The sequence below is a fragment of the Phalacrocorax carbo genome, chromosome 2 (genome assembly GCF_963921805.1).
Source record: "Phalacrocorax carbo chromosome 2, bPhaCar2.1, whole genome shotgun sequence".
Taxonomy (NCBI): Eukaryota; Metazoa; Chordata; class Aves; order Suliformes; family Phalacrocoracidae; genus Phalacrocorax; species Phalacrocorax carbo.
In genome coordinates this window covers 28,071,615-28,098,666 of record NC_087514.1, presented here as the reverse complement: position 1 = coordinate 28,098,666, position 27,052 = coordinate 28,071,615, and the positions used below count along the sequence as shown (strand labels likewise).

Genomic DNA, 27,052 nt, shown 5'->3' with positions numbered 1-27,052 from the left:
AAGAGCGTATTACCATATTCCCTCAATAAGCTGTTGACTAAAGACGACAGAACCCCAACAGTGGTCTCAACCCTTATTTACCTCCTCATTCTCCCCAGACATCAAGAAAACAGCAGTTTGTTTTGCTCTCTTATAGTCCTGAGGCTGCCATTTGGCAAAAATGCAGAGCCCACCTCTGCTGCACAGTACCTTTGCTGTTCCTGTATCACACTAGGAAATTCTTCCACCTGTGTATTTTTATTTATATGTAAATAACAAAAGATGTTGTTTGAATAATAATCTTTATTTCTTTATTAGTTTATTTGTAAAAGGTACATTGTAATCCTGAGCTACTGCTTTTATACATTTAGCATCATACAAAGACAGATCATTTACAGTTTGATCATTTACATTTATTGTGCTCCAAAATCCTTATCTGAGTATCATTTTGTCCTAGCAGGAACATAGATAATTTAAATTACATGTATCCCTGAAACATCCACATTAATTTACCCATCTGACCCCATTAGCTAAATTACTACAGTCATCTAAATCACTCAGGACATTCCTTTCAAATTTAGCAAAAACTTGTTTAAAACTATAAAGATGGGCAGTGCAAGAACTGGTCCCTCCATCCTTTGAATACATCATTAGAAAAAGCTTTCTGTTTCCGTATTCTCGTGGCAAGTCAGTGCTAAATTGACTAGTTGTACTTTGATGGAATGGTCCAAGTAATAGTTTACTCATTTTCTTATTACAGCAGTTAATGTGAATTTACAGTGCCTCCCTTTGCCGTGACCAGTGCATAACTCTCCTAAACAGGGAAAATCCGACACGATCCGAAGAAAGTAAGAGGCAACCCATCACCATCTTATTGTCACCTATGTGACACTGAACTATTACGAAACAAGTCATATGAAATGCTTCCCTTAGACCCTGTAAAGGAACTTGTACGAAGAACCGGCGTTAAGTTCCATAATCCGAGCATGGCTTTAGGATTTGCCAATTAAAAAAAAGTAAGAACCCACCAAAACCAAACATTTAAGTCCCAGGATCCTTGAGAAGAAAGCATTTATCATAACTGAAATCCAGTCCTGGATACATGGAAATTTAATTGGGCTACCAAAATAGCATCTCTCTCTACCTGAAAAATCTCAAAGCGTACAGTGTTTACAAATGTCTCTCTAGCAACAGTGTCAGTCTTTTGAAGTACACTCATAACTTTCATTTCCTGAATAAGGTCACTATGATCTTAGGCAAAAGATACAGTAAGCAGTTCAAGCAAAATGCTTATTGCTTAGGTTTTAAAGCAAGCCACTTCAATATAATTTTAGTTAAAATGTTAAGTACAAATGTGAAGCTACTGTAGAAACACTTATAAACACTCTTGCTTTCGAATTCTTGCTGATCATCTAGAAAAATGGCAGATGGATTTTAATGTAACAGGAAATGTAAAACTTAATACTGCCTGTTGAAATAAAATTCAACACCTATAAAGACAGAGTTATGAACATGTAAACACAGCTTTAGTATTCAGAGCTAGGGAATCGAGCAGCAAAACAAACTATTTGCATATTATGTAGTGCAATGAACATTTGTTCTTAGAGACCCCCAGTCTTTAAACTACTTTGAACAGAATGGAATCCTTACAGGAAAGGTTTTAAAAGTGTCCAAGATGTAATATCCAGAATTACTAGATGTTCGTTTGTTATAAGCTAACAATCTCTCTATGCAAAACTGTGCTCTGGATAACTGACTTTAATGGCTCCCCAGTAGCAGGCTCGAATGAGGCAGATTAAACCTAAGAGATATGCAATAGCCCAAGAAACATATGTTGCGTGATATCGCCGGGCAAAATCTTGTGTACCAACCTAAAAAGAGAAAACAAAAAAGTGTCAAACATGCAGCACTGTTTTCTTCCCTGAAGAGCAGATTACATTAAGAAGGATTTCAGCACCTTTTTTACTCTGGTAAGGATAAATCAGATATTTTATTAGCTTAATTTTACACAATTATAGGATAAAGAAGGGACATCAGGAGGTCTCTAGTGCCACCTTCCTCACCAATGCAGGGTCAACTCTAAGGTCAGACTAGGTTTATGGTTCAGGGTTTTAACCCAGCTGGGTCTCAAAAAACTCCATGGATGGAGGCTGCACAAGCCCCTCGGCACACCTCACAGTGAAACATTTTCGTAATTTTCAAACTCAGCAAGGTTGTTTTTGAAAAGTCTTCTCTCACTGTTTTTACTTCTGGCTGTCGGTGTTTTTACTAGGGAAACTGGGAAATCCTTCATAACTCATTTAAGGTCACATATTAAAAATTAATCCGGTTACAATACAAGTTCGAGGTATAATGAGAACACACATATGAGTTCAGCTGTAGGTATTTCCTCATAGGCATTTTCCTGGGACTGCCGGGTGGAAAGTTGGCTCTAGTATGCAGCTCCAGATATATCAGAGCCAAGCAAGCCAGATAGTTTTCTGAGTAATAGAGTAACAACCATATGAGCCTTTTAATTTGTAAATAGCCTATTATCTGGTTTTACAGATAGCTTTGTACAAATTATAAAGGCATATAAATGTTTCTAACTTTTGGAATCCCATTCCTCCCATTCCTGGCTATACAGCAATATGTATTTCTGGAAACCTGGAAGTTCTGAGAGCCCTAGCAAGAGCAAGATGTTCCGATATTTCTACAGTGAAGTAAAACCATTTTTTATAAAACTGAAGTTTTTTAGAGAGATGAAGAGTCAAATTTAACATCAGGAAGAAGAGGCTCTTCAAGTGCCAGAACTTTTTTTTTTTTAGGGAACATTTCATTTTTCTGGCTAGCTCAGATCTATTAAAACCATGACCTTAATAATATGACAAAAAAACCACACAAACTTAGGAGGTTTTACTCAAATGCTGGGGAAAGAAGAACTGATCACCCAGGGGAGCTCCTCTGTATACACACACCCCTGCACAGAGTTGCAAGTAGATCATAGTACATCACTCACAGTTAATCCAACTCCAATGAAGATACATATCATTCCAATTGTAATATATGCACAGCAGCGTCTCCGTGGCAGTGCACTTCCAACAGAAGAACTGTTAGAAAATAAAAAGCATTTTAAGTTAAAACAAACAAGCAAAAAACCCCTACATAAATAGAAACTGTTCAGTCTAAATGGGGGAGGGGAAAGAATGGCAATACACATACACCATCTTAAGTTTATGAAGTTGTAGGCAAAGTCTACAATTATACCAAGCAGTAAAACAGAGTCCATGTTTGTTTATTTGTAAAGATTATCCAGTATCTAAAAATCTAGATGCTTACAAAGAGAGTGGTGCCACACCTACATTTGCCTGTGCCTACCTCCTATATCCCCAGTGCACCCAGACAAGTATTTTGAATAGCCTTTGGACTGCAAAACCCAAGTTTGCTTTGCAGCTTCAGTGTAGGCAGTAAGACACTTACTAGACTTTTAATACATCAGTACATAGCTTTAATACATTCACTGCATCTGAGTAACTGGAAATCAGCTCTACCACCTCTAAATGTCATCAACAGTAAGAACTTGCGCTATTTCCTGGAATAGTTCATTCAATACTGTTGAGGGCTAAACTCTACTTCATTTCGTGAAGATAAAAAACCCAAACCATTTTAGTCACAAACATGAAAAATTTTTCATGTTCGACACTTCCAAAGACTGAAATTCTTTAGACACCTTTAAGACAGTTTTAGTAACTCTAAAAAAGAACTTGTCATGTTTTTGGAGTTCTGTCACAAGTTACGAGCTGCACAAATGACTGCTGACAGCCAAGGTAAATGAATCCCCTGGAAGTTCTGTCACTCATCTTCTAGACTACGAGCTCCAGAACAGACAGCTTTGTCTCCACCTGCTGCATTAAGCTATTACAGTGCTTCAGTCAAACGGAATACAAAATGCAAATGCTACATTACATTATTTACTACAGGTTAGAAAAATTATTGCAGAAGCTCCACATTGTTTAGCAAATGCATCTTGAGTCACACAATTGCAATCACATACAGCTATACTAGCAAAGAAAACAGGAACATGATTTAATTCCATTGAAACACAGTGAACACGTAGGTCCACTGAAAGAACTCGAGAGGCAGAAGTGCTTTCAAAAAAAAAGCATGTATCGTCTATCGTAGAGGTAGTTTTGAAGCATCCTGAAGCATACTATCATTAGTTAAGTACTTCATCCCATTCTGGGAGATCAACATGCCTTTGGAAATACTGGGTTGCTTGGCCTCTGTGTTCAAAGATGCAAGGAAAAGTAATTTTCATCTCATGATAGTTCAACATATTCAAGATAAATGTAGAACAGAAGAAAGCACTGCTAAACTATTGAAGTAGTACGTCTGTCATATGACTGACCAAATTTCTGGCTCCAGTTAATGAACCACATAGTAAAGGCCTCATATGCTTAGCATGTGACTAGAATTTTTTAAGCATTCATCTTAGAAAGCCTTCAAATAGATTGGTTTAAGCAGCTTTACTCCAATATTACTTCTTTACAAGGAATTTTTAAAATGCTCCCAGAAAAAAAAAACAACAAAACAAAGACACAGTCCTCAAGTTAACATGCACATGCTGAGCTTCGCCTTGCAAGGCAAGGATAGAACAGTGACTGCTCATAAGCCATCTATTATACGTTTTCAGAAGAGGAAAGTCCCGATACCGTTCTGCTGACTAACTTCCCAGGGGAAATTACTTCTTATCAAAAGCCTCACCGTACATTTTTGGGATGGGCTTGGCAGGAGGGTGGTGGGGTGGGGGTTGTGGGTGTGGTGATTAGGGTGGGAGAATTCCCAGTTGCGGAAATAATGGTATTTTACCACCCTCTCATACCCACACACACTCCCCAGAAGCCACCCTAAATACTTCTACAGTCACTCTAGGAGAGGGATATATTATCTGATTCCAAGTTACACGAGGGAAAAAACCCAAGCATAACAGAAGTTCTGTAAAAGGGGACAGGGAGAAGACGTCTCCAAAAGCTGAACTGATGAGCACTGAGCTTGTCAAACTGACCTTAGGTTCCCACTTCTGCAGGATTTCCTGGCTATGTACTCAGAAAGTTAATTCTATTACAGAGCTGGATACCTTAAGATAAGCCAGTAGAAATGTCACATTCAATACCCCCAAAACACACATGATGTTTACTGCACTGTATTTCACAGGGAGACAAATTTCATTTTGGGGAAGAGACCTTCACTTTCAGAGCTGTCTGACTTATCATCTTGTTTTTGTAATCATAATATTGCAGGTGCTGTGTGTATTTACCATCCATATCTCTCTCAAGATCTGTCCCCTCCTATCCAGTAAGAAAAGCTGGGAGAGAAACTATCATCTCAAATACCACAGAAAGGAAATGTAAACTGTGTCTTTATTTTAACTGCCTTTTTCTTTCCGCAGAAAGCGAAGTTGAAATAAATAAATTTCTATGGTCACATAACAGACATGGGAATATTTAGCAATCCCAATAAATCATAATTTATTTAGAATAGACTATTTCAGTTGGAAGGGACCTACAACAGTCATCTAATCTAACTGCCTGAGCAGAAGTCAAGTCATGTTAAGGGCATTGTCCAAATGCCTCTTAAACACTGGCAGGTTCAGGGCATTGACCACCTCTCTAAGAAGCCTGTTCCAGTGTTTGACCACCCTCTCGGCAAAGAAATGCTTCCTAATGTCTAGTCTAAACCTCCGCTATTCTTCATCTCCCAAGAATGACATTAGCCACTGGGCCACTATAAATAGTGAGGTTTCCTTCTACCCATCCCAAGTTATGCATTAAAAACCCCAAATGAACTTAGAATAAAGCAAGCTGAAACCTACCAACAACAGAAACTTTGACAGGCAAATTCAGAAATATTAAAACTGTGTCAAAAGAACATTTTTAAGTTGCAGAAGCAGCTGTTTCTATTGTGGGACTAATGAGGGTGAACTCACTACAAAGCTATCCAGAAGGCTGCGGTTCTTTCTGAGCTGCTGCTAAGGAAGCGAAGGCACCTGCCAGACCTTTGGGCAGTGACAGCAGATATAAAAGACTCCAAAGCCAATTTAGCATCAGGTAGTAATTAGAAGGGGGGAAAACCGCCACAAGGGACAGAGGCTATTAAAGGAACAGCACAGGAAATCTTAAAGGCGCAGGAGCAGGCTGTCCCCATGTACCAAAAGACGAGCCAGCAGGGAAGACAACTGGCCTGGCTGAACAGAGAGCTTTGGCTGGAACTCAGGAAAAGGAGAGTTTATGACCTTTGGAAAAAGGGGCAGGCAACTCAGGAGGGCTACAAAGATGTTGTGAGGACTACAAGGGAGAAAATGAGAAGGGCCAAAGCCCAGCTAGAACTTAATCTGGTTACTGCCATAAAAGACCATAAAAAAAGCTTCCCTAAATAGATTAGCAACAAAAGGAGGACTAAGGAGAATCTCCATCCTTTACTGGATGCAGGAGGAAGCCTAATGACAAAAGATGAGGAAAAGGCTGAGGTACTAAATGCCTTCTTATCCTCAGTCTTCAGTAGTAAGACCTTCTGGGTACCCAGCCCCCTGAGCTGGAAGACAAGGATGGAAACATGGTTAGTGACCTGCTACACCACTTAGACACAGTCTTTGGGCCGGATGGGATCCACCCAGGTGTACCGAGGGAGCTGGTAGAGGAACTTGCCAAGCCACTCTCCATCATTTATCACCAGTTCTGGCTAACTGGGGAGGTCTCAGTTGACTGGAGGTGAGCAAGTGTACAAGCATCCACAAGAAGGGCCATAAGGAAGAGCTGGGAAATTACGGGCCTGTCAGTCTGACCTCAGTGCTGGGGAGGGTTACGGAGCAGACCATCTTGTCTGCCATCACACAGTATGTACAGGACAGCCAGGGGGTCAGACCCAGTCAACACAGGTTCATGAAAGGCAGGTCCTGCCTGACCAAGCTGTTCTCCTTCTATGACCAGTTGACCCACCTAGTGGACAAGGGAAAGGCTGTGGATGTTGTCTACCTGGGCTTTAGTAAAGCCTTTGATGCTGTCTCCCACAGCATCCTCCTAGAGCAACTGGCTGCTCATGGCTTGGACGGGTGTACTCTTCACTGGGTAAAAAACTGGCTGGATGGCCAGGCCCAAAGAGTTGTGGTGAACTGAGCTACATCCAGTTGGTGGCTGGTCACAAGTGGTGTCCCCAGGGCTCAGTGTTAGGGCCAGTCTTGTTTAATATCTTTATCAATGATCTGGATGAGGGGATCAAGTGCACCCTCAGTAAGTTTGCAGGCAACGCCAAGTTGGGTGGGAGCATTGATCTGCCTGAGAGTAGGAAGGCTCTGGAGAGGGATCTGGACAGGCTGGATCAATGGGCCAAGACCAACTGTATGAGGTTTAACAAGGCCAAGTGCTGGGTCCTGCACTTGGGTCACAACAACCCCATGCAACGCTACAGCCTTGGGAAGAGCGGCTGGAATGCTACCCAGCGAGAAGGACCTGGGGGTGTTGGTCAACAGCCAGCTGAACATGAGCCAGCAGTGTGCCCAGGTGGCCAAGAAGGCCAACAGCATCCTGGCTTGTATCAGGAATCATGTGGTGAGCAGGACCAGGGAGGTGATAGTGCCCCTGTACTCGGCACTGGTGAGGCCGCACCATGTTCAGTTTTGGGCCCCTCAGTACAAGAAGGACATCAGGTTGCTGGAGTGTGTCCAGAGAAGGGCAATGAAGCTGGTGAAGGGTCTGGAGAACAAGACTTAAGAGGAACAGCTGAGGGAACTGGGGCTGTTTATTCTGGAGTAGAGGAGGCTGAGGGGAGACCTTATCACTCTCCACAACTACCTGAAAGGAGGTTGTAGCAAGGTGGGTGTTGGTCTCTTCTCCCAAGTTACAAGCGACAGAATGAGAGGAAATGGCCTCAAGCTGCATCAGGGGAGGTTTAGGCTGTATATTAGGAAAAATTTCTTCACTGAAAGTGGTCAGGCATTGGAACAGGCTGCCTAGAGAGGTGGTAGAGTCACCATCCCCAGAGGTATTGAAAAGATGTGTAGCTTAGAGACATGGTTTAGTGGTGGACTTGACAGTGGTAGGTTAACGGTTGGACTTGATAGTCTTAAAGGTCCTTTCCAACCTAAATGATTCAATGAATCAAAATGCCAGCTGAAACTAGCCTCTACAGTATTGACAAGGTTCCAACATCTCTTTCCTAAAGGTCCTGCATACTTTATGGGGCAGAAGGTTTATAAATTTATTAGGATTCATCATTTTGTCAGACCTTAAAAAGAAAAATAAGTAGATTCTAAAAATAATAAAAAAAGAGATTTGGCATTCAGAAATAAAAACTTGTATCATTCTATGCTCTTTCTAGTAACTGAATTCATAATCCTGAAGTTTCTAGATGATTTAATAGGTGGCTTAGGAAAGAGCAGCAGACAAAAAAAAACCCAGTTCCTGCTTCTTCTCAATCATTAAATGAGCAAGATACCAGAAGCCTTCCTTAAACCTCTCACTCTTTTGGGAAACAGGCTGATAAACTTCTGGTATTTTGTATTTTGAAACACAGAAAACCCCCACTAAAACAGTAAAAAGAAACAGTTCCTCCCCCATTCCCAGGTGTCATCCTCTACACTATAAAACAAAACTATACTACAACAACATCCTTATTAGCTACATTTGTTGTCACAATGCAACAGATAACGTGCAACTAAGGGTCTGTGTTAGGCAGAACCACTACACATCAGTAGGGTTCTGGAATCACCTTACCTATACTGGCATGACCAGGGTTGTAGTCCATTTCCAAACATTTGCTCATTTACTAAGTAAGTGATTGTGTTCTCGGCCATCATCATTAATTTCCTGTATTTCCCAAGTGATTTTGCAGAAAAATAATTCTCAGGGGGAGGGGAACATGGGACAATGACACAGAAAAAGAAGTATGTCACAAAATAATAAGTTTGCAACCACAGTGGTAGCAGGTAGACGGCATTAAAAACAAACAGGAAACCCAAAATCCTGTTTCTCCCAACATCTAGATATGAAAGATTCCTTTGTTTATGTACTCTGAGGCACAATAATTTTATTTTCAATGAACATTGTTTTGTTATTGACCTTTTTGTGTAATAACTCCTAACCTCCTCTGCAGTTTTACAAGGCATTGTTAATACTAAGATCTAGTCTCCATCAACCAAAAAGGTGGTCACAAACAAGATATCTGCAGAGCTTCATTGCACTTTTGAAAACATTTGAAACAAAATAATGATAATTATGTGAGACTCAAAGTCTCAGCAGCTGTCTTCTTGAAAAACCTACTGTTGCAGTGATTCAAGGTGCCTTTTGCCTCAGTCTACACTACCCTTTTTTCAGTGGCAATCATCCACTGAGTCAACAGAAGGAATGAATAGTTTTGCATCTGGACTAGTCAGCTATTAATGAAAGAAGTTTTGCATTACTAAGCTGAATTGAAGAACCCCACATTCCCTTCAGAATACTTGGTTACAGGTACCACACAACCTCTGACAAAGGGCTGATAGCAGCAACTCGCTGCAGCTATTTATTCCGTCATCAGGGCTCAAAGCTCTGCCTCATCTATGCTGAGCCCTAAATCCAAGCATTACAAATGTTTATGCTGCTGGAAGCACAGAACACCTGACCATCGCACCTCAAACGTGGGAAGACACCAAGCAACTCATTCAAAGCTAAATTACAATATTCTGTAGTCTGCAACCTCTGCCCAAGGACAGAAATGCCTATTTGTTAAAATTTGGTTTGTATTCTGCAACTCAGTTGCCATGCAAGCTGTAATTTTCACAAACCACACTGCAGAGATGCTCCAGTTTTATTCCATACAAATAGTATGCTCCGCATGTTAAAGACAAAAATACTAATAAATCCGTAGACTCCAGCTAAATTTTAAAGAACCATCAACATAAGTCAACAGAAGACAGACCAAAATATCACATGGTATGACTTTGGACTGTTGCTTGGAGTGAGGTTTTGTTGTTACTGTTGGGGTTGGGTTTGTTTTTTGGTTGGTTTTTGCTGTTGGTTTTTTTCTTTTTTTTTTTTTTAAGGTTGAACAACATATAATTTTGTACCTAAGGAGAATCAAGAAAAAAGCTGAGGTCAGCTATCAAGTGTGACATGATAAAATATAAAGCATAATTGCAATTAGTTAAAAACAAACCAACCAAGCCACAAAACACCAACTCCTCCCCCCAGGACTGAAAAGACTAAATGCAATTACAGTCAGTAAAACAACCCTGCAAAGCAGCATCTCATCAAGACCATGAGTTTATTTGACCCAAGCAAACTAGAACATACACAGTACTCCACACCTGAGGTTAAACGTACCACTGGACTAACTTCTCTATCAAATACTCCAATAAAATATTTCAAACATTGTAGAAGGCCAGGCCGTGCCAACACCTACAGTACATTTGTCTTAAGCCTTCTGCTTCCTAAGGGACCAGCTAGTTTTCCTACAACGCGCCACACAGCTGTGGTTCTCCATTCCCAGTGGAAAACACATTTGCTCCTTTAACTGGAAGTTGCACTTGCCTAACAAAAGACGACAAATATTTAAATAAGTCAGCAGGACAAGAAAGTCTCTGAAGTAATATTTAAGTCTTATTTCACACCCTGTGGTTGAGATTCCATGCAAATTTAAAGTATGTTTGTAGTGTAGCTTTTAATGACACTTCAAACTAAGTATTCCTGACCTCAGATAAGAAAGGCCAAATACTCAAAAGAAAAGCCTCAAAGCAAGCCCAAAACATAAACTCTAACAGCTCTTGTATTCTAATTTTTCTCCTTCTTACTGAAGTAATAGCAAATGAGTAGACAAGCTATTCCACGGTAATTCATAAACATTAAACAAGCTAATGCATTAAGTTGCTTAACACAAGTTAGTTGTTGAGTTTATGAAATCAGTAAAACCTCTTTCAAATTAAGACAAGATTATTTCCTTGCTTCCTTTTACAATATGGCAATTCAAGTTTTACATTTAAACATGACATCTGATTAACTGCACAAAGTGGCAAAATTTCAGGGACATGAGCTGTTAATTTTAGAAACTCATTCCTGTCTATTGTTAGCAGCTTATTTTTGCCTCTAGCAATTCAATCAGAGCATTTTAATAAATGCAGGTTGGGTTTTTTTTGAAGTTAACTGATTTGTGCGTAAGGAGTGGAGAATTCATGTGCACATAACATGTTCTTTAGCCTTGAAATTCAGATGAGCACGACAACACAATCATCACAGCAGACACATTTTACTCCAAAGACTTCTAAGGAAGAAACACTGGCAACTTATTTAACAGTTAATTTACATAACCTTGCTTAGAACTTACATTTTTTTGCAGTGTGGGCATTTTGCTAGTGTGTTAAACCTCAGTTCCATCCACTGTAAAAAAAAAAATAAAATAAAGAGGTTGAAAAACTGGCCTGAGAAAATGTTTGTTGTACTTCATGCTAAATGTCACTGTGAAAACATTTTGCTTCTCAGGCTTTCTTTGACTTGTTTCTTGCTTTCTTCCGTAAATGGGATGCCCTTTTGTCAGCAGCAACATAGGATTGGGATTTCCATGTTAACATTTCCCATGACTTGCCTTAGTATTACAAGATTCACTTGACGTAACGTGGTTTCATCCACAGGCACACTATGGGCAACTTGATAATATTAATACAGCTTTTCTCTTACTTCCATGACTATGAATATACCCCGAATCAAAATAAATATGTTTTCTTTGGCACAATTACAGATAGATGCATTTTTCCATCTTTCCCCAACCCTTGCATCATTTGTGAAAACTAACTAAGTGAAGTGTGCACAGAAAGATTAGCTAAAGGATATTTTAGAAAGTAGGGGTCTTCATAAGTTTTTTATCAATTAAATAGAGAATACTATTGGCTACTTACATGACATTTTAAAAAGGTGATATATAGACCCGTACATGGTATGGTCATAACCTTCTATGCACAGACTAAAACTTATCTGAGAAACAGCCTCAGTGGAAGTAATGCCTAGAATTACCTCAACCAGAGGACACACAGTCACACACTTGTTTAAAAACAGCAGGTTTTGTTAAATTTAATTCTGTGATAATACAGGTGTTAAACAAGCATTTTAAACGTCTTTGCCTTGAACAAGGGGATAATATTATTGTTCTTCATTCTGTAAGCAGTTATATTGTAACTGCAGTTCTCTTCTGCTACCTTTCTTAACTGGAGGTAGTTAACACAGTTTCTTGGTTAAATGTAAGAGAGGAGGGGAGAGGAGAATTCATTTGTGCAAAAGTGACACTGCAAGTTACTAGCAGGGGAAGAAGCACCAGCGCAGACCGCCAATGCCTTCATTTGGATCCTCCTTGTCTCCGTGATAAATCAGAAGTCGGTTTACTGAAGTGACTAGCGTTATAACTGCTACAAACACAAATCAAACAAGAACCTGTCCTTGTACAGCAAACAGGACCTACCCACAGCACAGCACCATTTAAATACCGAGGATAAATTTATGATTCTACGTGCAAAGAAACAGGATGTGGCTTGTAATGCCTTGCCAGTATGAGCAACTTTTGCTGTGAGCACAATTTTGGTCCGTAGCATTTAGAGTGCATTTTCTTCCCTCTTGAAGGTCTCCCTCAGTTTTATTTACTTCTAATGGGGCTAATTCTCCACTAAGTAGTAGTCCATCATCTTTTTTTCCTGGTTCTGAAGTATCCAATTACAATACCAGTTACACAGTAGTTTAAAGGTTTGTTGTTGTTGTTTGTTTGGTTTTTTTAACAAAGACTTGGCCAAACTGGTTTAGCATAGTTGTATTTTATCCCTAAATAAAATGAAAGCTGCTATAATACTCCCCACCTGAGCAATGCATTTTAGGAGCATTAATTCTACTTCCACATTCCTGCCAGAGGAGCAAGTTAGCTATTTGCCTGCATCCCTGTCAAAAACTACTCAGTTTTGCTTAGTCCTACACAACAAAAGTGGGATACGGTCTGGTTGTCAGTATCAGGGATGGAGACAGACCCTTCAGAGCTATTCTTTCACCTTTTTAAACTCCAGAAATAGAAGCAAATCCAAATCCCAGGCTTTCATTTTATGTATTTGTAATTCAACTTTACTTCTGTACACTAGTTTTACTCCAGAGTAGGCAACTCTGTTTCCAGAGTTACTCAGTAATGATCTTTCTAGGGTTTTATTTATTTTAAGATTTCTGATTATTAGCCATAATTATTAAAGGATACAAACTCAAAAGCACTTGGGCTCCAAATACTGATGGAAAAAACCAGAGGCATTGATAATTTGTTTTCATTGAGAATTACCAGGAAGGAAGAGAAGCACTAACTGTTTTGCCTTCTGCGCACATCCAAAATATTTGCAGAAAAAGAGCAAAAATGCAACAATACATTCAAACTACAATATTACATTAGCACAGTAGGGAAAGACTGTTTTCATGCCCATTGTAATTGTTGGAGTTTTGATGGGTTTAACAAATAGTTTAAATCATGCTTAAAGCTGGTATTTTTACTTATGTTCCAGAGTGCTTTAAAGTACCTAATCTTATTTCATGTTGTTAAGAAAACTTGAGGTTACAGTTATGTGACATTTAGCTCCCTGCCGACAATACAAACTGTATTATTCCCATTGCAACAGTACAATAAACAACTCAAATCCCTGGTTAGATGTACTGAAACACAGATGAGGACTTCAGAGAGTTCTTAAATGCTTCAACTGTGGACAAAACCAGACATCCATCAAGGTATTTAATAGAAGAATATGTCAAACTTTCTTCTCAATGCGTTCAATACAAGACAGAGGAGAAAAAAAAAAAAAGAGACGTATACATATATATACACACATCCCTACAGACAGCTGCTTCTGACCAAAAAGCTCTCCCCAGTCCATTAGGAAAGCAAAATACTTCCACAGATTAAAACATTTCTTAGTTTTCTAAAGAACTTTAAGGGTTTTCTATGAAACTATTTTAGAAGAAATGTTTTTCATATTTGAGTAGTTATAAAAAAAATAAAATTGACAGAGCACAGCTGACAAACCCCAGCACTTAGCCTACAGCCTGTGGGTTCCACAGCTTGCTCCTGGCTTCCCATCCTTGAGGGTCTCTCTGACAGCAGGACAGTAGCAGGGGGATGGCAGGGCAGGCAAGGACACCCCTCCCCTGCCTGCCACCATTTCCAAAGGCAACTCAGCCTCCGACAGCCACAAATCATCACAGACAGAGGTCCTTGGTAGAGGGGTTGTGGGGAATGACTTACTGTGGGCAGAAACAGTAACTCAGCCACAGCCCAAGTTCAGAAGCTTTCAAAAAAGCCCAAACCAGATCAGACTGTGATTCAGAAGGACAGTTAAACTCTCATCCTGCCCTCCTTTTCTATTCTACCACTTTTTCCACTTGTTTGAACTCCAAATCTGCCAGGAACAGTCAAAACCTTAACACAGAAAAGTCTCCTATCAGGTTACCCAAGGAAAAAAATAGTCTGATGAACAAAGTGTGAATAACTAGTGACAGTTCAGCTATAGTATCACTTCATTACTAAGTCATTCTCCCAGATAGGGCAGGGAAACTTTAAGGCACTCCACAGCATGGAGCATGCTTTTAGGAATTTATAAAAAACAGCCCACACATGCAGAGACAGGGAAAACACGGCCCATACTTATCTTTTCATATGGGAAAAAAAAAAATTCTTGGAAAGGTGGTGAACAAGTTGATACTCTTAAAAAAAAAAGCACAGAAAAAGCAACCGACAATTTGACTTTAACACCCCAGGAAGCTATCTGCTATTAGCTATTTGCTAATCTAGCTTTGTTTGTCTATTTAATTTTTTTTAAACTGCCAAGTGAAGGAGATACCTTACTGAGTTGCTGAGAGATGCGTCTAGAATTACATATTTGCTTTACAATGTGGAGATATCAAAGGGCAGAAATACCCTCACAGAAGCTGAGTTTCCAGGCTGACTAGAGCACTTCTGTTTTTTGCTTCTCTGCTTACTCTCAAACCCAAGCAATTTTCTGATTTTTCATAACTAAAAAAAAAAAATTTATTTGCAGAATCTCAAACTTAGTAACAGAAAAAGGTATAAGCAAGAGTGGTGGGGAAAAAGTATATACAGTTTATACAGAAAAGTAAAGTGAGGAAAAAACAGTTTCTTGGTAACTCAGCATAAAAGAACACAAGCTTCAAATTTCTAATGATTTTGAGGGTTTCTTTTCAATGTACCATGAAGTGGTAAATTGGTCTTACTGGCAGACCCAACTATGAAGTTCAGAATGATGCAGTTCCCTAAAGCAACCATCAGATCTGAAGTCACATGCATAAATTCCAGATTAGAAAACTTAACCTTTTAAGGCATAATCTATTAGTTATGGGCAAAACCAGCCTTTACGAGCTTGGTTCCGCCCCCGCTTTTATGTTCACCTACAGAAGTTCATAGTGTAAACTACAGAAGTAATTTGGGCTGCACTTATAGAGAGTGAATAAGGGATGAAGAAAACTCCCATGCTTATGAAAGTCCCCAAAGATAGACCAATAATTTAGTAATGAGAATTTTACTTCACAACACTGACTCTCCCTAATTTTAAAAAAAATTAAATCACATAGTAGAGATGGTCTTTTGTGTTAAGAGATGACACTAAAACTTAACACTGTAACTCTTCTACAGCACTGCTTTTGCCTGTGTAGTTTTAAAGCTGTGCTAAAATCATACATGCATGAACACTGTGGTTTGATAGAGTCACAATTTAATTTTCTAATGCAGTTACTTAACTGTTTGTAACATGCTACTATATTTTTAAAAAAGCTAGAAGAAAAGGCAACCTTTAATAAAAGATTCCTCGTTTAGAACATGTACTTGACATGGCCTTTTTCTTCCATAGGTCCAGTAGTTTTCTGTTAGTAACATTATTCTATATTGCACACAATTTTCTAAATAGTTAAGGTCACATATAGACTTACATTTTAAAAAGGCAAACAGAAAACCAACTCCAGCTATCTCCAGTTACAGACTACTGTTCTTCAGCAAGTGTTATAATAGGAACTTCTTTTTTTAATATATAGGCAGAATTAGTAGATAGAATATTTCAAGCATCTCTAATGGTTTCTCAGATACATCACTTGTAAATTTATAATCAAATCCTCAGTTCCCCTTTAAAAAAAGTGTAAGAGCCATCTCCTACTCCCTGCATTCATCATCTGCTCTAGTAGTTAAGCCATTATTGCACACCCCACTGATCCATAAACCTGAAGTAAAGATTTGAAGGAACAATTCTGTTCCATTATAGAACCCATCACAAGCAAATCCTTCTCGCACTGCTGATACAAGCCAACACAAAGTACCATCCCCTAAGCTTCCTTTTCCTTTCACAAAATGCACTTGAGTATTCTCCAGCCTTTATGTATCTTACAATCCTTTGTTTCAGGAATGTAACACCACTCTGGCGACTATGGAGGTCCTTGAGCTGTACCACTGATCTTAGCCATCTCCCATAACTCACAAACCTGACAAACATTCTAGCACTGCTAGATGATGAAGCTAAAGCTAACTTGTGTACGGCAGAGACTCTTCCCAAGTCAAAATTCAAATATGGCAGCCCCTTATTCACGTAAAAGACTACAAAAATGGTTTAACAGCAAGAACAGTTTTCCTTCCACTACAAAAAAACAGGAGAAACTTTCAGCCTCACACACAAACCAAAGCCTCCAGTTCTATAACAACCAACAAGTATGCTAATAGCAAGCACTATAACTAACAGCTTTCAGAGGTCCATGCAGTAATGGAAGAACCTGTACTATCTTAATCACTGCAGAACATGATCATCACTGCGAGTCCAAACAGAACCTAGAAACATGATTTCCTTTTCCAGCACCATTCTTGCATCTCTAAGCAATAAGACTGACTTTGGGCTTTACCCATGCATGCACAGAAAGACTTAAGCGTTTTCTTGAAACGCATGTAAAGGTAACCAAATTCAGACCATACCATAGCAATATAAGCACAGAAGAAGCTTTAGTTCCCCAATGCCATAGAGCCAGGCAATATGCTCTTAAAAGTGCTAACAACAAATATCTTGAGCGATAGCACAGTGACGTGAGAAGGAGAATCTGGTGCTTTACTTACAAGAAACGTATTTCCACAGTGCCCACATACCACTCTAGTTCCGTCTGGTTGAACTGGCAAGGCAGGCTGAGCTGGCTGCTCTTCTGGGATCAGCATTACCGGACCAAGAGTAATGATGCGTCTACTGTATTAAGAACATTAGATGTACATATAATTAAGCTAGCAAAAGAGAAGGATGATGCTTTTGAGCAGTTACCCCAGTCACTACCAAATATTTTACACTTTTAAGCTGTAATCTGCTTTTTAAACGGATGATGCACCCAGTTTTGGTCTCTCTCCAAAGTGATTCTCTTTTCAGTTTTGAAAACATTCTTTTTCACTATAAGATCAGCCATGCAGGCCAGAACCCTGTAGAGATCAAAGACATGCCATCATATGGCAGAAACACTCCTCAGGAAAACGAAATCTTTATACCGAGGCTGAGCAAGCCCATGAATTAGAATGTACATACCCATGTGAAACATACAGAAAGAGTAAGGACTCTTCTATAACCTACTTCTCCGTTCCAAACTCCTCTTTCCCACACTACTGACAATCATGTCAATACAAGCAGCACATCCGCATTTATACAGTAAAAATGACATTCAAATTGAGTGAACTAAAAAAGAAAACCACACCAGGTTGACTAAATGCAATCAATTTACTTTAAAAAACAGTTTGTAAGTATTTGCTTTTATGTTCAATGCATTTCCAGTTTAATTACACAATTTGTCCATCCAAAATGACAGTACCCAAATTAACCAACTCAAGGCAGAATGAGGATTGGACTTCCTAGCATGAAAAAAGTAAGGGAAAAATTAAAGCATTATTTAACTTGCACTATCTCTCTCTCCATATACAACCAAAACTGCGTTCTGGATGGCTTCCCTTCAATCTGGCGCCTTCCATTTAGGGCATACTCCCAACTCCTTCCTTCAAAGTACCCCAATTTTGCTCATCTTCTAGTAAGACAAATGCATAGGCTATCTGAGGCAAACTTCTGAGATATATGCTTTTGAGATTAATTTAATAAAATTAGGGAGTTTCTGATTCAGCTTGGTTACCAGCCATATGATGTATTAGAACTGAGGTATCCCACAAACAATTTTTTCCACTCTGAGAAAATATTTGGAATGTTTTGAAGTTTTCCAACACTACATTAGTTAAAAGAAAAAAAAAAAATCCCCCTTAAGTCTCAAAACTATGTTTCAAAACCAGAATAGCCAACAGACTGGTGACTAGGGCACTGGTAAGGTAAAGCTTCCATTCAAGTATCTGCAGACCTAGCCTTCATCTCAGTTTCTCCTGTTAGAGCTGCACCACTTACAATCAAATTACTCCCACCTCAGTGGGGTCTTTAACACCCTAATCCCAACAGTAAGAACACTCACTAGGGCAACTGCACTTGTTTATGTTACAACAAATGTGTAAGTTCAAGTGGAGAGCTGAGAGGAGATGGAAAACAGCATACCAAAGAAGGGAGGACAGGACTGAAGCCAAGCTCCCTCTCCCATTTCATTCTGAAATCCCCACTCTGAACCATGCAAACTGAGCAACCAGTGTGTTTACAATAACTAAAATTTATAACTCCTTGCGAACTTAAGTCCCAGAAACAATAAGTGTTTTTCTTCTCCATCATTCTTTATACCATTTGTTCTTTATGAAATAACTAAATTGGGAAACACACATTTGAGGCTACCACTAAATAAATTTTTTTTCTTTAATCTTACAAAAAAAAAAAAACACCCCACCCAAAGACCAACAACCAAACAAACTTACACTACCACAACCTGTCTCTGCAGTAATTCAGTAATGTTCTTTAAGTGTCCATGTACAGAGGGCCAGGCTTGCACTTCTTTTGGTTTTCAATACTCAACACAAAGAGCACTATTGCTTTAAAGAAAACTATCTCAAGGCACTTACAGGTTTTTATTCTTACCAGTTTGGTCTTGGACAGCCTATTTTCCGAGACGTATCCTTACAGATAAGGAGACAATTACATTGACATCTAACATACTTCTTCCCTGAAGGAGGGTTTTTGATTGGCTAAATGAACAAACAAGAAAACAACAAAACCACCAGAGAACACACATCAGAAGTCATAACAATTCACTTTTTTCCTTATAACAGTATGACAAAGAAGAACACCTTCAGTGACAAGTTCTTGCTAACAGAGAAATACAGTTCCTCTTACAGAGGAAACTTGAGAGTAAAGACAAAATTGGGAGTTTTCTCTCTCTGCTCAGAGAAAGAAGTACAAATTTCCTCACTAGAGCAAAAATAGATTCAGCAAGCTAATGGAAAAATCATTCATATTTTTGCAATGAAGACTTTAAGACTTCAGTTTAGTTATTTTTTAAAATGTGAGCTGAATTAGCAGAATACCTTTTAAAAAACAGTCAAAGCATGAAGAAAGTCTCCTTGCTGGGTATAATGACTTTATTCAACAGTGAAAGGACCTCAGTCTGGCTCTCAGTCACTAAGAGACTACATAGACATCACCAAACTATAATCTTATTTTAAACTGTACTGAAATTATCTTTCTCCAACCTAGGCTTCAAGTTTCTGCGTCCCTTTCATGGAGCAAATCACAGGTCTCAAAAGCTGCAAGCTACTTTGTTTGGCCTGAAACATTATATATTGGCAGGGAAAGTGAGTATTAATGGCAAGTTCTCTACTCTCTCTTTTAAGGGGGGGTGGTGGGGTGTAAGTTTTCCTACAGATTTAAGGCTTCCTATTTCAGGACATAATTTAAAGCTCTTTTCATAAAATAAATCAAATCCAGTGTTTTTCATGCAAATGCCCCCAGTAGCTGTGGAGTGTCACAGTATCAGATCCTGAAACTAAAACTGGCAGGGAGGAAAAATATTAGAAGCAGAGGCCAAAAACTGAAGACCTGAATTAAGAAAAGGGGAGGAGTAACAAAAACGCCTGGGATCACTGAACAGAACCTACGACTTCTGCATTTCAAAATTGTTGTGTTGTGGTTTGTTAGCAAGCTAACAAATTGAATAGTATTGCAGGAGGGAAGCACACACCCAGGGAGAGGTGTGGGTTAGTTACTTTGTTTCTTCCATTCTTAAAATAATTCAATTCTCCATTTCTCTTCATCCTGCCAAAAAAAGTTTCACCCTTCTTTACAGAAGAGTAATTAAACAACATCTTTGCTTTTTGTCCTCTGCCTCAGAAGGAAACATGCTGCGCAGCCTCATCAACAGCACAAAGATATATTCTAGCTGCTTATGGCCATCCTTGTGCCAGCAACCCTTGAACGCTAGAGGCCAGCTGTGCCAACAGGTCCTTTGCAGAGATGGCAGGAAGGGACTCGCCCTTTGTAAGCAAGGACATGAATTCTACCAAGGATGTACTTCAACCACCCCCCACAAAAAGAAAACGCTAAAAATCCATTTTACCGTAGCTTCATTGCAAACTGTGCACTTAACAACATGTTGGTGTAGCTTGCCATCCAAATTGATTAGCGACTGGCACACGCGGCAGTTTATTACAGGAACACCGCTGGCATCTGGACTTGCAATGGCAGTATATGGAGGAGGAAGCTCTGCTGCAAGAGATCAGGAAATCACAGTTGAAAAACCAAACAGGGTCCTAAAACACCATCAGCAAAGATAGTCTAACAGTCACAGCCTCAACAAAAAAAATTCGAAATTAATTATTAGCATAAGTGTAAGACAAACATAACTTTGCTTTCCCCTTCCCCACAACTTCTGTGTGCCTGAACAACCATAGCTGTACAGAAAGCATACCAGCAACACAAACACACCATAAATCACTTCACAAAAGTGGATCAGACAAAAGGCTCTTCTATGCAACTTTATTTTCAAACCAACTTTTTACAGTGTTTAGGAAAGGGGGGGAAGGGGGGAGCCCAAACGAACCCCACACTCACCACAGATTAGGAGCAACTAGAGACTGACTTCTGAAGAAAAAAAAAGAAAGATAAAACAAGACACAGGTAGGCAGAAGAGCCACAACCAGCATTTACAAACATCTGGAGAGAATGAAACAGACAAATGTTTACAATATAGTAACAAGTACTAAGGGTGAAAATACAGAAAAGTCTTGTTAAAGAAACAGGTCCTTAATGGGAAGTGGCATTAAGTGCTTCTTTTTCTGAGTGCAAGAACAGCAAATTTATGCTATCGTGCTGAAGAAAAGATGAACTGAACCCTCACAGCTTCTGCTTTTAAGGGTTCCAGATATTTTTGTTTTCTAAGACCCAAAGTGTAGACGCACAAGGAGGTCTTTAGTCACTTAGGACATGCTAACACAAGGGAGAATACAGTGGCCTCGGGCCCCCATGGAAGAGCAGATTTCAGCTTTGCCAGTCCTGAGCCTACAAAAATGAGAGGGAACCCTCAAGATCCTTCTCAGTTTAAGAATCCATGGAATGAAAACAATTCAACACAGCAACCTCTCACAAGCTAATTACTACAATTATTTGGCATGTAATTGCATCAGCTTTTATTTCATCGAGAAGTTCAGGCCTCTTCAGGTAAGCAAATCAGGAATGGGCACATTTAGTAGTTCATAGTTAACTATTTTTTTACACTAATAATTTGAAATACTCTGCAGCCCTGGACTTCAATAAGTTATTTCATAATTACATCCAAACAGCCAACAAAATCTTCAGAGAAGCAATGAGAGGTCAGCCTACTTTCAGTTTACAAACAGCACTGAACAGAGCAGTGTCTGCTGGGGGGTGGCAAGGGAAATGATGGGCTGCTATCAAAGCTGACAAGCCCAAGTATTAAATTTAAGCTTTTAAGAAAACACTCATCACTCCTGCACTATTTTAAAGTGAACACTGTAAGCCAGAGGGATATAAGAAATCCTGCCTGCCCTTCAGATACGCAGATCATCATCAACCTTTGAAGCAGCACTGCTGTGCTCGCTCTCCTTGCTACTTGGCCTACAAATGATCCAGACCCGCACTTGATTTTTAACTCACAGACGCAGCAGAAGGAAGGAAGGTGGACACTTTGAGGGTCTCAGAATCGCATCCAACACTCTTGAGTTATTTTGGACAAGAAGCAAAATTAACTTATATGCAGCGATGCAGTTCTGAAGCAATCATACAAACTGATGCTCCGTGCTTGCACAAGTAAACTTCACACCTTCAGCTTTGATATCCTGGTTGCAGAAACTAATATCCTTCAGAACTGTCATGTAACTTAGTTCTGATTTTTTCTGTTGCTGAAGAATTACACTAGCACCCGGTTGAAAATTAAGAATAGCAATGTTTTGCAGTACTGCGACACCCCATTTTCAGCATAAGATTGCCACATGCAAGAAAGGAAATATTACGAGATACTATCAAAAACACACAAAAGACAAAACCCCAACCCCCCACACTTTGGCAACTGGAAACAATCTCAAGTCTGCTAAACCACTGCAGAAACCAGGTTTGAGATTTGGACCACAGAAGCAGCAGCGTCTTAGCTGCAAGTGGCAAAGTCAAGGCTACTGCAAGGGGGTTTTGACCATAAGCAGGCTACTTAACCGCTCCTGCAGTGAGCAGCTGACACTTTCTGGCTAGAATAGGTTGCCATAAAACAAAAGACATGTCCAGCAGACTGAATGCCAGACACTGTCACAACACCCCTGCGGTTCAGTCCCAGCTTTGAGGTTGCTTTTTTGAAAAGCAACAGTCAGGTTACAGAACTTCTTCGCTTTGACCCCTCTATTTAAAGTGCAACTTTTCAACTCTATCAGCGGGGAACAGGGCAGCTCTTCTAAGGAAAGGCAAACAGTATCTTGACGAGGACTAGGAAGTAGAGACACACGCACCTCCCTCAGCCTTTCAGCTTTCCACATTCCTGCAATACTTAAGGACTGGCAACTATACCCATCTAGACATCACTTGTAAGTGACAACTCTCAGGATTTTGGAAATTGGTTGTATGAGGCATGTGAGCACCTGCAGACACCACCAGCCACTTCTCCAGCCTCATACTGGAGCTGCTCAGCTTCCAGGTAAGCAGCCTCCTGCTGGCTCAGCAAATTTCAGATAGCAAGCAAATAATGGCTGCTTTTCAGAGTGGTGCTGCAGCAAATAACACTTCCTATAGAACAGAAAGCTGGAGGTATCTTGGCACTGCAGACTTCATGCTTAAAGAAAAAGAACATTTGGAAAAGGTGCAAAAAAACACACCAGCAAAAGCCACCAAAATTAAGTTTAAAGAAAACTATATTGGGGGGGGGGGAGGGGGGGGAGGTGGCAGGGGGTGTAGAAGTGGGTGAAGAAGAAAATAAAGGCATTGCCTCAGAATTCACTGCTTGTCATCCCTTAATAAAAAGGCCGGCAGCTTTCAAAGCACATCAACATGTACTTTGGTATGACTTGGGGGGGGAGTGGGTTTTTTGGGGCTTTTTTTTGTGGTGTGTTTTTTGGTTGTTGTTGGGTGTTTATTTTGGGGGGGGCGGAGAGGGGAAGGTTTGACAGCTTGAATTTCAGGCTAACATCTAAAACCAGTTCTAAAACTAGTTCATAAAGGACTATCATGCTGCATGTTACTGGATGGTAGGCAAGTTTCAAGTGCACACCAGAGATTTCAGGACATGTTTAATGAGACACTGAATTTCCTGCTGCTGACATACCAGTTTACAACTATATTACCAGTTTTTCTTTAAAAAAAAAAAGATCCAATAGTAATTAGTTCAGGAAGATTAGCAGAGTGCCCTACCATGCCGTACATCTGACTCTACCCTGCAATTCCTTCCTCACTGCCACAGCACAGAGATGCAGTAGAAGATATCAGATAGATACTCAACCACAGAAATTCCTTGTGGTGCTTGTGCACTTTCCTCCCTTGGTATTGGAAGGGCGGAAACCACAGGGAACCACTTGCAGCTTACCTTGGTCAAACAGAAATTAGTTTGTTTTGGGGTTTGTATTGTTTATTTGCCTTTTAAAAAGAAAGATTTTTTATCATGTCCTGGGAGGATGGGGTGAGTAAGGGAAAAAGAATTAGTGACCTATGTCAGAGACAGGTACATAAGGACTAAGAAAGTCTTAGATTTCTACGAAAGCATCTAAAGATTCAGAAAGCCTGAATGACACACACACACCCCCCCAAAAAAAAAAAAGAGGGGGTGTGTGAAGCACTGAATAACCATCCTACTACAAGAAGCAGAGCTGATGGTCCCACCCTTTGACTATGTGAAAGGTTTCTTGAACACTGTGCCCTGCATCCACATCGAAAAGATTTTTCTTGCTTGCTTCCGTCATTAGGAATACCCAGGCATTACCAGCTCACACTGAAAAGGGTCAGCTGGGTCTCAGCTGCAGCCTCACAAGGGAAGAGGCGGCTACTTTCAAACCATGGCCTCTTTAATTTAAAGCTCAGGATGACATATTGGGCACAGTAGATAATTACAAGTATGGGGATAAATTTATTAATGTACATTCAGGTGGTAATTTGGAATGTGAAGGGCTTCTTCCTCTACCTCTCCAGCTCCATGGCAGTCAGGTGATGTTAAGCAGGGAAGCTCTGCAGAAAGGGGCTTGGAAGCGAACCTCATCTCCCTGTGATAATGCTTCTTCCCTCTATGTCTAGACTTGCACTAGAGAAAAATGATAAAGACTACCCATTAGCTGAAGAGGCAGCTTAGCTTGCATAGACCCTCTCACTAAGGATAACTGACAGAGCAAGGAAACTACAGCTACCCGGTCCATGTGACAGCTCTGCAAAATTTTGTTCTGCAGATTTTTTTTTTTTTTTGTACCTTTTGTAGAATGGTTTTGACGTGCTACTTAGCATGCTTGCTCGAGGACTGTTCAAACAGGAGATCCTAAACTTGTGAAGAGATTTTTGACATTTAAGAAAGCTCTACAGTTCCTCCTCACTTTTGGGCACAGAGCACGTACTCCAGGTGCCACGCCCCACCACGGGTGCCAAACAAGCTAGAAGTTACAGACATAGGCTGAAGGCGCAGCAGGGCACAGCTACCAACTGAAATGATCATTTGGCATCCAGCTGGTTTCCAGATCATGAGTTTTTACCCTGGGTTCAAGCAAGAGTCACTGATCTGATGTATTTTCATTACTTTTTAAACCCATAAAGATCTTTTCAAAACAGACTGAAATGTACACAAAAGTAATAGTTATGGGGTAAGGTCTACTGAGACTAAAACCATCAAATACCAGAATTTAAACTAAGGATTTCTGGATTTTTTTAGACCACAAATTTAAGGGATTATGCCAATCCCACACAATTTGCTGGAGGGGGAAAAAAGAGAAAAAAAACCAACAGTCCTCTGCTGTTTTTCAGGCCGATATTCATTTGTGCAATTCAAATGAAAGTAAACAGTCAACACCAGCTACAGCACTAACTGGAACACATTTTCATACCAAGGCAAAGAGGACTAGCTTTCCATGGGTTTAAATATTATTCAAAACAGACAGATGCTCACTCACAGCATTCTAGTTACATACATATGTAATAAAACTATACAATTACATAAAAATCCTTAAGAACGGGCCAACACACTGGAGCCAGTGAGATTAGGACTGTAATCTTACACGTTAAAGGCTACTGCTAGCAAAGGTACGCTAATCTTACATTGTCTTGATTCCTTCAGCTTTCTCCCACTCCTCGCTTTCTGCTCTAAAACGTTTTAACTGGGGGGGGGGGGGGGGGGGGGGGGAAACTAGATCTATTAATATTTAGTAAACCTCCTGATTCATATTTTTACGTAAAAATTTTTCACTTACTTACTAAATATTCAGTGTTGATTGACAAGATGATTTTCCCTGAGTGTTAAAGAAAGTTAATACCATATCATTACCCCATGATTCCAGATTTGTAACCGCAGTATCTGATTTGATTTAAAAATAAAGCCAAAACCAACTATGGCCTTGAAACGCGTTCGCAAGGACATCCTAGTGGTTTTGGACTTCAGCTACTGCACTGCACGGAGCCCCTCGCCTATTTAAGCCCGACTGCCAGACCAGAGCCCATCAGCTGCCATCCCCGGGCTGAGGCGCCGCGGCGGGGCACAGCCCTGCGTGCTCCGTTCCGCCGCTGCGTCGCGCCCCTGCCAGCTGCCTCTGCCCTACAGCTCGCCGTACCCAGCCCGGCTGTTCGCAGCTGAGGACCTTTTACTTAATCCTCCTCCTAATTAATGGGGGAACCGAAGTCCAACAACTACCTTACAAGCTCCAACATGCGAGTGAGTTATAATAAGCAGACCGGTTCTGGCTTGTTCTGCCACTGCAAACAATTATTTCTTTTTTTTTTCCCCCTTTTGAAGAGTTCGCGGCGGAGCGCGGAGCAGGGCCTACGCGGCCCTGCGCGGCGTTACCTGTTGTTCCCCAGCTCGGCCCCCGCCGCCGAGGGGGCCTGGGCGAGGGCGCGGGCTCCCCCCGGCCGCCGGCTCCCGGCCTGGCCCCGCCGTTACCGCCGCAACCGGGGAACTTCACCCGCCGACAAAGGCGGAGGGAACCCGCCCCCCACCGCCGCAACCGGGCGGCGGCGCGGCCGCGTCCCCCCGCCCCAAAGGCCGCGCCGAGCCCCTCAGGGCCCCCCCGCCCCCTCAGGGCCTCCTGCCAGGCACCAGTCCGGGGGCGCCGGGCGGGCGGCGGCCGCCTTACCTCGGGGACTGCTGTCCGGCAAATAGGGCGGCGCGGTCGGGGTGACATTGCCGGAGCCGGGAGCGGAGAGCAGCGGGGAGCGCTCGTCCACCCCCTCGGCGGCCATGGCTGCGGCGCGAAGTGCCTTTCCCGCTGCCGGGGCTCACGGCGTGGGGCGGGAAGGCAGCCGGGCCGGCGGTGCGGAGAAGGGGAAGGAGCGCAGAGGAAGGGGCTGGGAATGAATGGGACCGGGGCGGGGAGGAGGGACGGCGGGGCGGGGGCTGGGGAGCCAAGCCAGCCTCCCGCCGTCCCCCCGCCAGGCGCTAATGAGCGGGGCAGGCGGGGGAGGGCCGGGCTTCCTCCGGCGGAATGGGCGGGGAGCGCCGCT

General features: G+C 41.1%; 1 protein-coding gene across 3 annotated transcripts; it reads right to left on the bottom strand.

Moving 5' to 3' along the window:
- Positions 1-264: 264 nt before the first annotated feature.
- PIP4P2 (phosphatidylinositol-4,5-bisphosphate 4-phosphatase 2) lies at positions 265-26,902 on the bottom strand. Of its 3 annotated transcripts, none has more exons than XM_064442432.1 (7): positions 26,686-26,902; positions 20,487-20,635; positions 19,013-19,119; positions 17,095-17,218; positions 11,311-11,363; positions 2,978-3,068; positions 265-1,850 (listed from the first exon to the last, which is right to left on the bottom strand). In XM_064442432.1, exons 1-7 carry the CDS (start codon positions 26,789-26,791, stop codon positions 1,707-1,709), a joined length of 774 nt encoding a protein of 257 aa, XP_064298502.1. In that variant the 5' UTR covers positions 26,792-26,902; the 3' UTR covers positions 265-1,706. The 3 variants fall into 3 exon arrangements, with proteins under 3 accessions (XP_064298502.1, XP_064298503.1, XP_064298504.1); XM_064442433.1 differs by having other exon boundaries at positions 20,487-20,632; XM_064442434.1 differs by lacking the exon at positions 11,311-11,363.
- Between the last annotated feature and the right edge of the window lie 150 nt (positions 26,903-27,052).

Excerpts from the sequence above, each read along its gene's own strand:
- PIP4P2 (XM_064442432.1), bottom strand. The coding sequence starts at position 26,791 with ATGGCCGCCGAGGGGGTGGACGAGCGCTCCCCGCTGCTCTCCGCTCCC. Across the intron at positions 19,120-20,486 it reads CAGTTTGCAATGAAGCTACG|CCAATCAAAAACCCTCCTTC; the intron begins GTAAAATGGATT and ends TTGTTCATTTAG. Across the intron at positions 11,364-17,094 it reads ACTGTGGAAATACGTTTCTT|TGGATGGAACTGAGGTTTAA; the intron begins GTAAGTAAAGCA and ends TTTTTTTTACAG.